Raw genomic sequence first — 17,214 nt, forward strand, 5'->3', positions numbered from 1 at the left:
TTCTAAGTATATAAACATCATTAAAGGATATGGATTAGCAAAGCAAAGAATTTGTCAGTCCCAGAACACTAGAACAAGATGACACTCCTTAAAGTCTGAAAGAGGTGGAAAAGACAACGAGGGGTACAGTTAGGAGATGTGTTAGTTTTTGGCTTAGACAAAGTTATCAACCATATCTCTCTACTGAATGTTTCTTGGTACTATTTAAAGAAAGTAACTTCGTTTCCTTCTGTATAAAATAATTTGTTTTTGACACATAATATTTATAACATTAATGGAGTTGCGTTTCCTTTTTTTTTTTTTTTTCTGAGACAGAATCTCACTCTGTGGCCCAGGCTGGAGTGTAGTGGCACGATCTCAGCTCACTGCAACCTCCGCCTCCCAGGTTCAAGCGATTCTTCTGCCTCAGCCTCCCGAGTAGCACCAGGCACGCACCACCATGCCCAGCTAATTTTTGTATTTTCAGTAGAAACGGGGTTTTACCATGTTGGCCAGGATGGTCTCGATCTCTTGACCTCATGATCCGCCTGCCTCGGCCTCCCAAAGTGCTAGGATGATATATAGTATATATAATTCTGTTAGAAGAGAAAGCCAAAGTGCAAAAACATTAGAGACGTGAATTTTAAACTGAACCATCAATATATGTAACAGTTTTGAATTGCATAACTCATTTTAGGTGCATTTTTCTGAATGTCAGTTTACCTTAAATATGGGCAGGCTGAATAACAAGTAGGAAAATATCAATAGTATTTTTCCATCCATCCCTTCGGTAAACACTTTTTGAGCCCTGTGCCATGCACTGTAGAGACTATAGATAAAAGATAATAAAGACTCCCCTTTCCCTTAAGGAGCACATAGGTAGGCGGTAGAGAAAAGCAAAGAACAATTGCAGTGAGATAAGGGTCTACTAGCAGCAAGCCCAGGGTGCTGTGGAACAGCAGAGGAGAGGCTCTCATCTGGACTTCAGGGAAGTGGAATTGTCTCAGGAAACACTTCCCAGAGGTAGCCCCTGAGCTTAGACTAGAGTGGTAACTAGCCAAACAAAGGAGAGGGATGGGAGTTCTATCCTGTCAAAGAGAGCAACACATTCAGTGCATTGACTTGTGAAAGCATGGAACGGCCACAGTTTGAAGGGCCTTGTGGTAGTGGGCCTCTCTCAGAAATGCATAGTAGCTAATGAGATATCTTCTGAATATCTTCCTCTCCTAGGGCTTGTGGCCCTTTCTTTGGGGAAGGGAGTGCAACAAGAGCTCAAGTAAACACAGTTTAAGAAAGCACTGAGACTCAGGAATAGGAAATTCCGAAGAGATGCTGGCGCTTGAGCTGATTTCTTGATCACCTGCCGTGTTTCTGATTAGAAATCTCTTCTCTGTTTCTCCTCCTATTTTCTCTTCACCGTTTACTGTCATTCCATGCCATATAATTTAACTTTCTTAAATTATACTGTATATGGCAGCATTCTAATGCTATTTTCACTACAAATATAGTTGTAACTAAAAGTGTTTATATTGACTTGCTGCCTTTGGAGTTTGAGGACTTGAGAGAGCCTCACTGGGCCAAGCTCAAGTGAGAGCAGCAGCATGGGCCAGACTGAAATAGAGGGGCAGATCAGAAACAGGAAGACCATTCCCTAGCAGTAGGCAACAGCACTGCCCGGCTTCAGTGGATGTTTTGGGCGGACTCATCAGCCACCTAAGAATTGATAGTGCAGCTTGCCTCTTACGGTGGCAGTGTTGGCAGTGATGTTCATTGGAGCAATGAGATCAAATTAACCAACCTTGGAAAGCAAGAGCTTTGGAGTTCCTGAGGGGCAACTTTGCAGCTCTAGGATATCTCTGCCTCAGGAGTGATGGGCCCTGAAGGCTTGCTGGCACAATCCACTGCCCATGAGAACTCAGGGCAAACATGAAGGTAGCTCAAAGGAATGTCTCTTTCTCTGAGAGGCTTTTGGCAAACATTCTGAAAAGCATTATCATAATCTAAGTATGGTAATAGAAATAAAGCAGGAAGCATTTAAAATATCTACCTCCTAGAGCTTGGAGCACTTTCTTTGGGACACAGTAACAAGCAGGCACAAGACAACTACTCACTAGACCCCAGCAATGTGAAGCAGGAATAGCAAGAGCTGCAGTAAGCACTGCTAAGGTCCTGAGACCCAGGAGTCCAAAGACAGATACACCTGAGCTGATGGATCACCTACTGTACTTCCAAATAGAAATTGCTTTTACTGCCCCTGCTGCTTTTCAGTTTTGAGGGTGGGTAATTAAACAACCAGTATTTATTGAGCAAAATGGACTGAAGTAACTAGATACAGGTATTCAGAACTAAGTCTCTAAACATAGAGAATTGTACTAAAATCAGTAGTTCTGTACCCCAGACCAGAGGGGACATTTGGTAATACCTGGAGACATTTTTTACCGTCCTGACTGGGGAGGGTGCTATTGGCATCTAGCGGGTACAAGCCGGGATGCTGCTAACCATCCTGCAATGCACAGGACAGCCCCACAACCAAGGATACCTGGGCCAAAATGTTAGCATGCCAAGACTGAGAGACTCTGTAGGCCTAGCAAACCTGGATTCTCATGTATCCTGTCACCAGAGAGTATGATTTTTATTTTTGGGTTTTTTGCTGTGGGCAGTGGGAGAGTCTTCATAACTTCTCCCCTGCTAAAAAGAAAGCAGTTTTTGCTACACTTTAAAAAATTAGTTTCTGAGTTTAGCAGTTTCTATCAAAAATAAACATGCCAAATAAGTTTGATCTATAATTCTACCTCTAGGCATTTACCCTATAAATAGACTCACATGTAATATACAAAGTATAATAGTATATAAGGATATTCATCACAGCACTGTTTGTTAATAGCAAAAGACTGTAAATCACTTAAATGTGCATGAAAAGAAATCTTGTTAAATAAATCATGATGTTTCTATATAATGCAATGCTTCCCAGCACTTTGGGAGGCGGAGGCAGGTGGATCACCTGAAGTCGGGAGTTCAAGACCAGCCTAACCAACATGGAGAAACCCCGTTTCTACTAAAAATACAAAATTAGCTGGGTGTGGTGGTGGGGTGCCTGTAATCCCAGCTACTTGGGAGGCTGAGGCAGGAGAATCGCTTGAACCCGGGAGGCAGAGGTTGCGGTGAGCCGAGATCGCGCCACTGCACTCCAGCCTGGGCAACAAGAGCAAAACTCCGTCTCCAACAACAACAAAAAAAAAAGCAATTGTATGCAGCCATTTTTAAGAATCATGAATGAGTAAAGTAGTTTTATATGTTCCAAAATGGAATCATTTCAGAGATGTACTGTTTGTGAAAAAAGCGAGATACAAAAGATATGTAGAATATGCTGCCATTTTTATTTTAGAGGAGGGAGTAGAAAGGGGAAATGGGGTGAATGTGTGTGTGTGTCTGTGTAAATATACTTCCATATAGCAGGAATAGCTCTACAAAGGTACACGAGAAAATAGGTACATTACATGGAAATATTGTATAATGATAAAAAAAATAATAAAAGAGAAAGAAAATAGGCACAGTTGTAGACCCTTTGGACAAAGGGTCTAGAGTACTGGTATCATATTCCCTTTGATACAGTTTGAAATTTTGGTATAGTTTGAATTTTTTTTTCCTCTCATGGCCCATTTCTAACAACCCAGCCTATATATTTTTAAACTTTATTATGTATTTATTTAAATTGACAAAAAATTGTATATATTTATCTGGCACAACATGTTTTGAAGTATGTATACATTGGGAAGTAAATTGAGAAACGTATTTAAAAGTGTAGAGTGGGCCGGGCGTGGTGACTCATGCCTGTAATCTCAGCACTTTGGGAGACTGAGGCAGGTGGATTACCTAAGTCAGGAGTTTGAGACCAGCCTAGCCAACATGGTGAAACCCCATCTTTACCAAAAATACAAAAATTAGCCAGGGGTGGTGGTACACACCTACAGTCCCAACTACTTGAGAGCCTGAGGCAGGAGAATCGCTCAACCTGGGATGTGGAGGTTGCAGTGAGCCAAGATCGTGCCATTGCACTCCAGCTTGGGCGACAGAGAGAGACTCCCTCTCAAAAAAAAAAAAAGGTACAGTGGAAGGTCTTGCTTTCTGTCTACCATCCAACTTGTTTCCAACTCCTCTCAACCCCACACATACAATCCAGAGAATATATTCAGTGGCTTTTGTGTGTCCTTCCAGAATTTCTTCATGCAAATGCAAGCAAATTCAGGTATATATTCTAATACCCCCTTTTTTATGCAAAAGGTAGCATGCTTAAAGCTCTGTTCTGTATATTGCAGGTCATGTTAATTTTAAAGAGTATGCGTATTTAGCCAAAAAGTAGCAATTATTAGAAAAATTACTTGTAAAATTGTACTTTTGTGGCTTTGTTTTTTCACTATCTTGTCCTTTCTGCCTCAGGTGGAACAAAATTGGGCCACGTTACAGGGAGGTGAGATGACCATCCAGACGACGCAAGCGTCAGAGGCCACCCAGGCGGTGGCATCGTTGGCAGAGGCCGCAGTGGCAGCTTCTCAGGAGATGCAGCAGGGAGCTACAGTCACTATGGCGCTTAACAGGTGGTGGCAAGAGTGTGGGAATAAATGAGGATCGCAAATCTGTCCCTGCAGATATGGGTGGAGGCCCCTTAAAGAGAAATGTGTCTCTGTTTGCCACAGTTGGCAGTTGGAACTTAACACTCTTGGCCCATACAATATTGTAGTTTGGCCTATAATAGGTCAGTCCTTACCAAGAAAAATTAAACTTCTTTCCTTCAGGTGTGCTTAGGAAAGGTGATGTGAAATGGAATCCTCCAGTAAAAGGTAGTTTCCAAAACTCAGTGTATTGTTTTCTGCTTAGTTCCTTCTACTGACTGTTGATGGAAAGATCATCTCTGCATCATTCTTCACTCCTGCCGCCACCCAGCCCCAACAACCAGTGCAGCCTTTCTGACTTCCAGCCCAAGCTGGTCAAGCCTTCCCGTTTATCCTACTCTGTGTCCAGTAAGCAGAAGCAGTAAGGCTTGAGTGCTTTATGTTTTCAAGGGATACAGAACAAATTAAGAGGCTTCGGATTATTGTCCTTTTGCCCTACAAAAGAAACTGCATTTTGTTGGGGGTATGAATCCATGTTTAAGCAGCAAGTGGCTGATTTTACTTGCTTTTGAGAAAAATGTCTTGCCCTTGCTTATCAGTGAGCTCAAGATAAATAAGTTTTGGATTATTGGGGAAAATAATGAACTTTTTTCTTCAGGTATGTTAGGAAGGGTGCTGCCAAATGGGATGCTCCAAGAGGTGGTTTCTGAAACTCGATTGTATTATTCCCTGCCTGGTTCTTTCTACTGGTTGTTGACAGGAAAGATCAGCTTCATATCATTCTCCCTCTTCTTCATTCCTGATGCAATTTTATTTTTAACGGACTCAGGCATTTAAATTAATGGTCAAGAGTGTGAGCCTTGACGCCAGACTGCTTGGGTTTGAAGCCCAGCTCTGTTACTTACAAGCTGTTTGGCATCGAGCAGTTGATTTGAACTCTCAGTAGCCAGGCTCTCCTATTCTGTAAAATGGGAGTGATAACAGTACATTCTTCTAGGAGTGTTATGAGAACTGAGTTACTCCATGTGAAGTCCTTAGGTCAGTGTCTTGTATGCAGTAAGGGCTGAACTCTTGCGGCATGCCAGCTCTACTGGGTAAGGCTGTAAATAGAGAATAGAGTGCTCTAGCATATACTCTGCCCTCAAAGAAATCATACTCTTATTGCGGAGACTGATTTAAGTAAAACACTTAGCAAACAGTATTACTTAGAGTGTAACTCACTATTGAATTGTATGGTAAAGACTATGAACGTTGTAGAAATTCAGAGGAGGGTGATCACCTCCCCTAAATATAAAATCAGTGAAAGTTTAGATTGATTATGATAGATACTAGAGAGCTGTGATGGATTTGTATACAGTTCACTGTATGAGGCTGTATAGTATGGTGGCTGAGAGCAGGGTTCCAACGTCACATAGATTCAGGTTTGAATCCTGGCTCCACCATTTGATCCTGAGAAACATAACCTCTGAGCCTCGTTTTCCCCATTGTTATAATGAGGATAAGACTCATCACACAGAATCACGTATATGAGATAATATAGATAAAATTCTCATCGCAGTGTCCAACCCATAGTTAGCATTTCAAGAATTATAGTTATTATCATTTAAGTTGTATTTTAAGAGTTGTCTATTCTGAATTGATTATAGTGAGAGGAGATTAGAAGATCAGTTAGGAAGAGGCATTCCAGGAGCGCCTTGTTAAGGTCTTGGAAACTGAAGTAGTAAGAATGGAGGTAAAGTGATTCTTTTTTTTTTTTTTTTGAAATGGATTTTCACTCTTGTTGCCTAGGCTGAAGTACAATGGCATGTTCTCGGCTCACCACAACCTCCGCCTGCCGGGTTCAAGTGATTCTCCTGCCTCAGCCTCCCAAGTAGCCAGGATTACAGGCATGCTCCACCACACACGGCTAAGTTTGTATTTTTAGTACAGACAGGGTTTCTCCATGTTGGTCAGGCTGGTCTCAAACTCCTAACCTCAGGTGATCCACCCGCCTCAGCCTCCCAAAGTGCTGGGATTACAGGCGTAAGCCACCACGCCCAGCCTAAGTGATTCATTTTAAAAGAAGTATGGCCAGAGATTGGTGGTTGATTAGGAATAGGAAACTGAAACACACACACACACACACACACACACACACACACACACACAACACATCTTCTCAGAGTTACCTAGTTAGTCCCTAGTGATCAGAACATTTTTTTCAGCCCATTGAGCCATGTTGCTCGTGTTGCTCTTCATTTCTTTTTTTCCCCCACTCACGTATATACTCATCATGTTGCTTTTCAGTAACATGAAAGTCTTACTTGGTTCCTTACACTTGGCTCAATTCTACCCCTCTCTTTGAGAGAAACACCCAGATAAACTTCCTGAAAGGCATGGCCAAGTGAGACCCTCCGTCCCTTTAGTCCAGTAACACCCCCCATTCCCCGCCCGACTGTAGCTTGGGGTCTAACAGGCCCTCATTAAAGACCATCAAAACTTGATTTCATTGACACTTGCAGCCAACACCTTGGATATTCCAGTGAAGTGTGTGTGTCCTGGGAACTCTGTACATAGTGGAAAATATGAGGCACATTTGGGCTCTCTTTGTTATAAGGACCAGGGCTTGTTTCTAAAGGCAAGCAGGTAATGGTATCCCCTGAGGGCTTGTTAACAAACTCAGATGCAGCTGAGGTGGCTACAGTGTTTACTCCGAAGGAAGGAGAATGTGTTCACTGTGGCATAGAGGAGGAATAAAGAGATGTTGAAATCTCTTTGCAATCAGGTAGTTCGATGCCCCAGTGAGTGTTAGGGGTTGGTGGATTGCAGCTTCTGCTGGGGATGAAGAAACCAAGCCTGGCAGCAGAGACTAGACTATAGCAGACTATTAGGGGAATATCAGGGCTTTCTGAACCCAACAGAGGTAACCCATGGTCTAATGTCTTAGTCAGGAGGGTTGGATGTAAGAAACAAGCCCTTAACATTCGCTTCTTTGTGGACGAGATGCAGTAGAATCATTTAGTCCTTGCACTCTGAGCCTCTCCACAGAATTTGCGTTGGAAGTCATCTCAGTGAGAAATACACAGAGAAATCTGGTCTTTGTTCCTATGATGACAAAGCAGTTTCATAATCTGCCCTCTTGCAGCTTGCTCTGTTTTGGGTGCAGATAAAACAAGCATGGTTCTCTAATAACCACCTGCACCTCTGCTGCAATGTAAACAGCAGATGTGGGCGCAGGGTGAGAAGGGAGAGGAAGCTACGTGCAATGGCAGGTTGGGGAATAAGGAGGCAGAGGGGCTTCTTCATCTTTTACAGGGTAAAATGGGATCAGGACAGTTGCAGGACAGACTTGTTTCTCAACCACGCTGTTAAGAGAATTTCATACTGCAGGTCACAAGGGCCTAGGGCTCCACGGCCTTTAGCCCACCTTGGCTTTCTAACAACCCAAAGTGGATATGGAGAAATTGTCCTTTAAAAACCTAAAAACTATGTTAATTTTCATTTTCAAAATAAAGAATAAATCAGCACTTTTGGAAAGGAGGTGGAAAGGGAATCAAAGTGAACAAATGAGCAGAACATCACAGCTTTAAAAAAACTTGTGTGTGTATGTGTGTGTATATACATACATACATATATATAATACCATATATATATATATGTATATATAAAATAGCTTATATATAAGCTATTTAGCCTGAACAACCAGAGAGGAAAGGAAGTAATATCATCATTTACTTGTGATACAGTGATTAATTTGAATTTTCAGTTCTTTGGTTAAGCTGTCCTGGACTTGTAGTTCCTCTTAAACATGTCCTTCTACAAACCCATTTCCTGAATATGGCCAGTATAGTCCTTGCATGTAGAGATCATGATTTGGCTTTGTAGACTTACTCTACATTTCTAAAGTAGTGGAAACTTACTTGATAGTATATTGTTAACACTGAGACAGTATTTATTGTGTGTCTACTGTGTGCAGGGCTGTGACTCAGTGCTATGGGGAAATACTTAGATTAATTCCTCTTCTCAAGGAATTTTAGAATTTGTCTTTTTTTTTGTTGTGAAGATTTTGCTTTTAAAAAGTCATATTTTGAAAGAAAAATTTGCTCTTAGTCTTTTTTTTTTTTTTTTTTAATTGAGACAGAGTCTTGCTCTGTCGCCCAGGCTGGAGTGCAGTGGCACGATCTCGGCTCACTGCAAGCTCCGCCTCCTGGGTTCACACCGTTCTCCTGCCTCAGTCTCCCAAGTAGCTGGGACTACAGGCGCCCGCCACCACGCCAAGCTAATTTTTTATATTTTTAGTAGAGACGGGGTTTCACTGTGTTAGCCAGGATGGTCTCGATCTCCTGACCTCGTGATCCACCCGCCTCGGCCTCCCAAAGTGCTGGGATTACAGGCATGAGCCACCAGGCCCGGCTGCTCTTAGTCTTTAAGATGAAATATTATTGACTTAAAATTAGACATATTATTAAAATAAAATGGGGCTTTTATATACGGAGTGATATTTGTCCAATAAAATGGGATGGAAAACTTAGATCAGAAATCTCCTCTGGAATAGAAGTCAGGGATGGTACAACTGCTTTTCTTTCCTACAGGTAAAGATTAGACGCTTACAGATAAAAGGTTGATGGAAACCTCTTATTTATAGCTTTGGTTTTGAAATGACTTTTGTCTAAAAATTGTGAAGTGGTCTAGCTCAGGGCCTTTTTAATCCCTATTCACCTTTTTAAGTGAACATAATCTTTTTCTAGGCTGGGCGTGGTGGCTCACGCCTGTAATCCCAGCACTTTGGGAAGCCGAGGTGGGTGAATCACCTGTGGTCAGGAGTTCGAGACCAGCCTCAACATGGAGAAACCCCGTCTCCACTAAAAATACAAAAGTAGCCGGGTGTGGTGGTGCATGCCTGTAATCCCAGCTAGTCGGGAGGCTGAGGCAGGAGAATTGCTTGAACCTGGGAGGCGGAGGTTGCAGTGAGCCGAGATCACACCAGTGCACTCTAGCCTGGGCCACAAGAGCAAAACTCCATCTCAGAAAAAAAAAAAAAAAAAAAAATCTTTCTAGCAGTTTAGTTTGGTCGTTTCCCATAAAGTTGAGTGTAAAAGGTTAGAATCACTCTGGAAATGATAGCCCTGCTTACCATAGGCATCATCGTTGTCTTCATGCCCCACATAAAGACCCTAACTGGGGATTGAATAATTAATCGTACTGACCTGTCAACCTGTCACCCCCATTGCATTGGACCCCTCATCCCTGGCATTCCAGATTGTTTTAGGTTGTTGCTGGTTTTCAGCTTTTCTTCTACCATACCATATTTTAGAAAGAAGTTAAAGAAGATAACTTCAAGTTTTTAGGGCTTTAAGTCGAAATGAGTATGATCAGTTGCAGGTACACTTTCCTGTCAAGGCTTGGGGAGCTGCCCTCTCCCTTCACTGCCCATGAAACTCATTCTGCCAGAGTGTGTTCAGGATGTACAGGAGTGGCAGGATGTCATCTTTGATGGTCATAAAGATGAGATTATTGTAAATTGTAAGAATAATTACAGGAAATAAGCAGTCACTGAGGTGACCTATAAACAAAGATCCTAATTCCATATAAACAATTCTCATTTACAGTTTTCTTCTTCAGACTATCACACAGCTTTTTCCAAAGAGTATACTTTTCTGCTTTCCATAAAGTCTCAGGTCACAGTGTAAATATTTGTATCATTAATCATTGACAGGTGGATGCTGTAAAATTGGCTGGTCATATATTTATGTATCTTTTTCTTTTTTTTTCTCCGACATAGGTAATTAATAAAATTTCCAGGCCGGGTGCGGTGGCTCATGCCTGTAATCCCAGCACTTTGGGAGGCCGAGGCGGGTGGATCACCTGAGGTCGGGAGTTCGAGACCAGCCTGGCCAACATGGAGAAACCCCGTCTCTACCAAAAATACAAAATTAGCCGGGCATGGTGGTGGGTGCCTGTAATCCCAGCTACTCGGGAGGCTGAGGCAGGAGAATCGCTTGAACCTGGGAGGCAGAGGTTGCGGTGAGCCAAGATCATGCCATTGCACTCTAGCCTGGGCAACAAGAGCGAAACTCTATCTCAAAAAAAAAAAAAAAATTTTTCCCAGTGGTTGGTAGTAGTGTTTATTAACATAACTTTTTTAGCAAAATATTAAAAATTAAGGGCCTAGGTACTAAAAAATATTCATTAAAGTCTCTCTAATAAATACTTTAAAGCACTTTAAAATTAAATTCTGTCATGAAAAATGTAAAGAACAGTCTTAGTAGTAATTCCAGTTCAAGGGTCTCCTGTTGAAAAGACAGTCCTTTCCCTATTGAATGGTGTTGGCACCCTTGTCAAAAACCATGTGACCATATAGGTGAAGGTTTATTGCTAAGCTCTCAATTTTATTCCACTGGTCTATATGTTTGTCTTTATGCCAGTACTATACTGTTTTGATTACTACAGCTTTGTGTTAAGTTTTGAAATCAGAAGTGTGAGTGGTGGTGCTGGGAAAACTGGATATCTACATACAAAAGAATGAAGTTGGACCTTTACCTAACACCGTGTATAAAAATTAACTCAAAGTGGTTCCATGACCTACAACTATAAAACTCTTTGAAGAAAACATGGGGCAAAACTTCATGACATTGGATTTGCCAGTAATTTCTTGGATATGGCAAAGGAAAAATAGACAAATTGGACTTTACGAAAATTCTTAAAATGTGTGCATCAAAAGACTATCAGTAGAGGAAAAAGGCGAGCCACAGAATGGGAGAAAATATTTGCAAATTGTATCTGATAAGGGATTGATATCCAGAATATATAGGGAATGTCTAAAACTCAACAACAACAAAAACTCTATTCAAAAATGGGCAAAGGTCTTGAATAGACATTTCTCCAAATTTCTCCAAAGAAGATATGCAGATGGCCAATAAGCACAGGAAAAGATGTGCAACATCACTAATCCAAACTACAGTGAGATATCACCTCACACCCATTAAGATGGCCACAATCCAAAAAACAGAAAATAACAAGTGTTGGTGAGGATGTGGAGAAATTGGAACCCTTGTGCACTGTTGGTGGGAATGTAAAATGACATAGCCACTGTGGAAAACAATATGATAATTCATCAAAAAATTAAAAATGGGACTACCATGTGTTGCAGCAAATCCACTTCTGGGTACATAGCCCAAAGAATTGAAAGCAGGATCTCAGAGAAATATTTGTATGCCCATGTTCACAGCAGCGTTATTCACAATAGCTAAAACATGGGAGCAACCAAGTGATCATCGACAGATGAATGGATACACAATGGAATATTATTCGGCCTTTAAAAGGAAGGAAATTCTGACAAATGCTACGACGTGGATGAATCTTGAGCACATTCTGCCAAGTGAAATAAGCCAGACACAAAAGGACAAATACTGTGTGGTTGTATTTATGTGAGATAGAGTAGTCAAAATCACAGAGACAAAAAATAACTCAAAATGGATCTAAGACCTAAAACTATCAAACTCTTAGAAGAAAACATGGGGGCAAAATGTAATGACATTGGATTTGCCTGTGATTTCTTAGATATGACAACAAAGGCACACACACCTATAGTTCCAGCTATTTGCGTCAGGAGGCTAAAGCAGGATTGCTTGAGCCCAGGAATTCAAGACCAGCCTGGGCAGCATAGCAAGATCCCACCTCTAAAAAATGAAAACAAAAATGAAAAAATCACTAGGCAGAAAGTAGAATGGTGGTTGCCAGGGGCTAGGGAGATGGTAGAATAGGAAGTTTAATGGTCCAGTTTAAAGTTCCAGTTTTACAAGATGAAGAGAGTTGTGGAGATGAATGATGGTGATGGCTGCACAGCATTCTGAGTGTATTTAACTCCCTGAACTGCACACTTAAGTGTTAAGAATGTATATTTTATGTGCATTTTACCACAACAAAATAATTTTTCAAACTGTACAGTACAATCCTAATTATTATCTTTTTTTTTTTTTTTTGAGACAGTTTCACTCTTATTGCCCAGGCTGGAGTGCAATGGCATGATATCGGCCCACTGCAATCTCCACCTCCCGGGTTCAAGCAATTCTCCTGCCTCAGCCTCCTGAGTAGCTGGGATTACAGGCATGCACCACCACACCTAGCTAATTTTGTATTTTTAGTAGAGACGGGGTTTCTCCATGTTGGTCAGGCTGGTCTCGAACTCCCGACCTCGGGTGATCCGCCCGCCTTGGCCTCCCAAAGAGCTAGGATTACAGGCGTGAGCCACCGTGCCTGGCCTTGTCTTATCTTTTTGAAGTTGTATTTAAGATTAGAAGGAAATAATTATGATATTTAAAATTTTCTTTTATACTTAATAGAGTTTGCTCAAACTTTCTATAAAAGCAAGTATATTGCTTTTATTATCAGAAAAAGATAACTGTTTAAAACACAGGCATAAAAATTAAAAAGCAAGACAAATTAGTAAGAAGAGGAAATTCTTCTATTTAATGACACTTTTCTGTCCATTCGGTTTCTTTTCCTGCTTCCTAAAATCCTTACAGTGACCAAGAAGTCTTTTGCAGGGGAATTACTATATCTGTTGTTTTACTTGTGTGCTGACTGTCCTAGGTAAAGGAGACTGTATTGAGTTTGGTACATGTTGCTTTGCCCACAGTCCTAACATGTTTACTCCAATTAGTCCCTGTCCCCTTACCCACCTCCACTTACGGCTTGTGCTTACAAGACCACTGCCATGTTACAGCAAAGCCTGCAGCTTCAGAGCAAAGCTGACTCAACTGGCTTATTTGTCCACTTCTGCTAAACTAAATGGCACCACCATCTCTATTCTGTGCCTACTGGAATTCGATAGTCCCTCAGTAATTGCAAATTGACACCTGATACTTTACCAGAAGGGATAATGAAATTGCCTGTTTTTTCACATTTTTACATCTCTGAAATTTGGATGGCAAATTATAATCTTACAATTGTCAGGAATTTTTCTTCCTTACTGGCCCATGAAATAATAGTATGTCTTACAGTTTGTAGCATCATAGAATCAAGAAAAATGGGTATTTATGCACATAGTAAAAGCATATAGCAAGGAAAAGAAAGAAAAATGGGACACACTGCTAAAATAGTACTTGATATAAACAAATGGTTAATGTCTTCCTATTCTACAGAGCATTTGTGCTATGTAGGGAGGTTTATTATTTTGTTGTAATTATAGAGGCAAACTGTATTTATACAGTTTGGACTTGTAGTGATAATTTTAAACTTTAAGTCTTTGTTTTAGCCCTGCCTGGATACAGTGAGTCAAAGGGAAGAGCTGGACTTTTCAGGATATTAATCAGCCATTACTCTGTATTTGAAAAGCATAACTATAAATCAAATTAATATTTAGTGTTAATTGAAGAGTGAGTCCAGGTTGCTGCTGACTCCTCATATTATCATTCATCCTTGGCTATAAAAGGACAGTCTCAGATGGTCTGCCTTATGTTACTGTGAGGAGAAAAGAGAAAAGGAAAACCTTGTGATTGACAACCAAAATGGCTTTTGCATTGTGAATATGGATCAGAGCTTCCACTATGGCTTGCAAGCACTCAACTGATATTGATAAGGAAGAAACAGATAATGAGTGCCTTCTGTCCTCAAACACTCAGTTACCGAGGTTCTGAGAAACTCTCACCGTTAGCTTTATAGCTATGTAAGACTGGAGATTTCTCTAGCCATTAATATTATTTCAAAATTACTCTTGGCTTTATCTATTAGCACTGTTATCACGTATTTGCTGGTAGGCTCACAACCATGGAGTCAGTAGAAAGACCCAAGGAAGGCATTGAAAGGATGGTTTGTCTTGGCTGCAGTGCTGTTCCTCTATTCATCTTACACATCCCCCTCTCTCCTGTTCCTGTGCCCGCAGCGAAGCTGCCGCCCATGCTGTCGCCACCCTGGCTGAGGCCACCTTACAAGGTGGGGGACAGATCGTCTTGTCTGGGGAAACCGCAGCAGCCGTCGGAGCACTTACTGGAGTCCAAGATGCTAATGGTAAGAGAGCATAAATATTTTATTAAATGTCTTCCCTGTTTCCACTTAAACCTTCCTGACATGACTGGCAACAAAGCCTTCAGAAAGAGTTTGAGCTTCGATTTTTTTTTCTTCATTGGTAGACATTCCATGCCTAGGAATATTCTAGGAGCCTGTGATTCCTTTCACTAGTAGGAAACATGGGGGTTCCTGAAGGAAAATGCCATGATAATGGCTACCTAATTGAATTGTTACTTAAAAAGTGATCATCTTCTTGTGACAAGACTTGCTGAGAAGCACCTTAAAATTCACTGTGAGCCACATTTTGCCTTTTACTGTCTCATCGGATAGGGTAGATCAGTGTCCTTTACTGTAGCAGAGACTCTCTCATGGGCAGGACCGTCATGGAAAGTTCTGACTACATCAAGAAAGGCGCCACTGTCTCACCTGTGCTTGGGGTCAGGCAGCAGGCTGTGATGCTGGTGCCTCTCTGGTTGGTACTGTGGTTCTGCTTCCTGTTATATGTAGCCTCACGAAGGACCTCTGGATTTAGCCAATTACATGCCCCTACCCTGAGCTTCTTCCCCAGCTCTTTGACTTCCTGGACATTGGTGAATATCCTGAATAAGCAAAAGGGATAAAATTCATAGAAATATGGTGGCAAAAATATACAACTTCAGCCCAGTTCTTTGGGTCCACGTTGGTAAGGAGTCAGTTGGCAAGACAAGCTGCCCAAGGAAGTGCCTCAGAAGTCTGGGTCAAAGAGGAGGGCCAGATCTGTTCTGTGAGACCCTATGTTATTGTTATATTTTAAAATAATATATAATTAAGCAGGACAAATTAAATACTCCATGGCTTTGGGGAAATTGTTGCTTTAAAGTCCTGGAATGGGGCTGGGCACAGTGGCTCATGCCTATTAATCCCAGCACTTTGGGAAGCCAAAGTGGGTGGATCACCTGAGGTCAGGAGTTCAAGACCAGCCTGGCCAACATGGCAAAACCCTGTCCATGGTGGTGTGCGAGGCTGAGGCAAGAAAATCGCTTGAACCCAAGAGGCAGAGGTTGCAATGACCTGAGATTGCGCCACTGCACTCCAACCTGGGTGACAGAATGAGACTCCGTCTCAAAAAAAAAAAAAACCAATCCTGGAATGAGGATAGATAAATAACATACTTTCATCATGTAGGCAGAAGGTTCCTTAATGGCATTAGTGGCAGAAAGAAAAGTACCTTGCACTTTGTTTATGGTAGGTGCCTAAGAACCAAATGCTCTGTTAGTTGGAAAAGTCTTTGAAGAAAGACATAGTGCTGTGTCCTCCTTTGGAATAGGAGGAAACAAAGTACCTCTGTCCCCCCAGAGAAGAATAACATAGGAAATGCAAAGAGCCATCGTGGCTTCTGAGAATCATTTTCCAAAGATGCCAAACAAATTCAATTCTAAAACTATAGCCTACTTTTTCTGTAGGGAAAGAGGCTTTTGTGAACTTATCTAAATCTAGACAGAGTTGATCTCAACCAGAATGCTGTAGGACAAAGGACATCTTATAGCCACACATGTTCAGGATGAAATGGACCGTGGTTGGAATTAAGGAAAACCTCTCTCTCTAGCTAGAATCCTACTTCTATTTTTTTTACCTTTTTCTATTCCTCATCAGAGTCCTAAGGCACCCTGAGCAAAGGGTAGGATATCTGGCTTATGTGGCATTCATGTGAAGTGTGATTGCTCTTATTCACTATGGAACTGCTAAAAATAACTTCCCATGTGGGTTCAGTAGGAAACTTTATTATCCATTCTAATCAACTTGACCTGTCTGGGAGAGAACAGACTGCTTTATAATTCTGGCTCCTCCCCAGCATCACCTTTTCAGATGGATGAATTTATAGGTAAGTCCAAGGACCCTCTGGCTCTCGGCCAAGTAGAACCGTTCAGCCATACAATAAAGTTGAACCACACCCGCTACTATTGATTACTGGAAGCTGCCTCTTTTCAGTAGCATTGGGTTGTGTGAATCATTTGGTGTGATTTCATGTTGTTGGCTACATTTGTGATCTGGGAAAATTCTGGTTCACATCCTAAAAGCCAGTATTTCCCCCAAAGCAGGCCATCCTCAGTCTGTGACTGCCAGTACTTGCTGAACTCAGGCCTTGAGAGTTGGAAGTTATCTCTTTCTGAATGCAGCATTTCTGTATCAAATCAGACCCTTGAGTTGTGCCGTATCCCAGCAGTTTTAGGCAAAGGCCAATCCTTTCATCTGCCCTTGGGAATCCAAAGAATGAATCTCATATGGGATATGATCCAAGTAACTTTGATAATCCTCTTGTCTTCTAACATTTTTACCCACAGTGCTATAGTATTTACTTTGGGATTGGAACCAGATTTTTCCCTCTTAATCAGCAATTTTGATATCTGGCTAGACTTTTAGAGGTTCTCTTTTTCATCATTCTTTCGGATTCTGTCCTGTTGCCAGAGTTTGTCGCTTCTTTTTGTTTTTGTTTTTGTTTTTTGAGACAGAGTCTTGCTCTGTCACCCAGGCTGGAGTGCAGTGGCACAATCTCAGCTCATTGCAACTTCTGCTTCCTGGAAGTTCCAATGATTCTCGTGCTTCAGCCTCCCGAGTAGCTGGGATTACAGACGTGCCACACCACGCCCAGATAATTTTT

At 41.5% G+C, this 17,214-nt stretch overlaps 1 protein-coding gene across 12 annotated transcripts in view; it reads left to right on the forward strand.

Annotated features, from left to right (window-relative positions):
* Nucleotides 1-17,214, forward strand: part of NRF1 (nuclear respiratory factor 1) — a 145,312-nt gene that overhangs the window by 101,006 nt on the left and 27,092 nt on the right. For 11 of the 12 annotated variants that reach the window (XM_063708766.1, XM_063708764.1, XM_055392262.2 and 8 more), the window contains 2 exons: nucleotides 4,417-4,574; nucleotides 14,452-14,576. In XM_063708766.1, coding sequence (XP_063564836.1) covers nucleotides 4,417-4,574; nucleotides 14,452-14,576 — 283 coding nt within the window. Of the gene's footprint in view, nucleotides 1-4,416; nucleotides 4,575-6,235; nucleotides 6,322-14,451; nucleotides 14,577-17,214 lie in introns of those variants that run through there. The other variant, XM_055392271.2, reaches the window with a different exon arrangement.

The sequence above is a fragment of the Gorilla gorilla genome, chromosome 6, assembly GCF_029281585.2.
Source record: "Gorilla gorilla gorilla isolate KB3781 chromosome 6, NHGRI_mGorGor1-v2.1_pri, whole genome shotgun sequence".
In the NCBI taxonomy this organism is placed as follows: domain Eukaryota; kingdom Metazoa; phylum Chordata; class Mammalia; order Primates; family Hominidae; genus Gorilla; species Gorilla gorilla.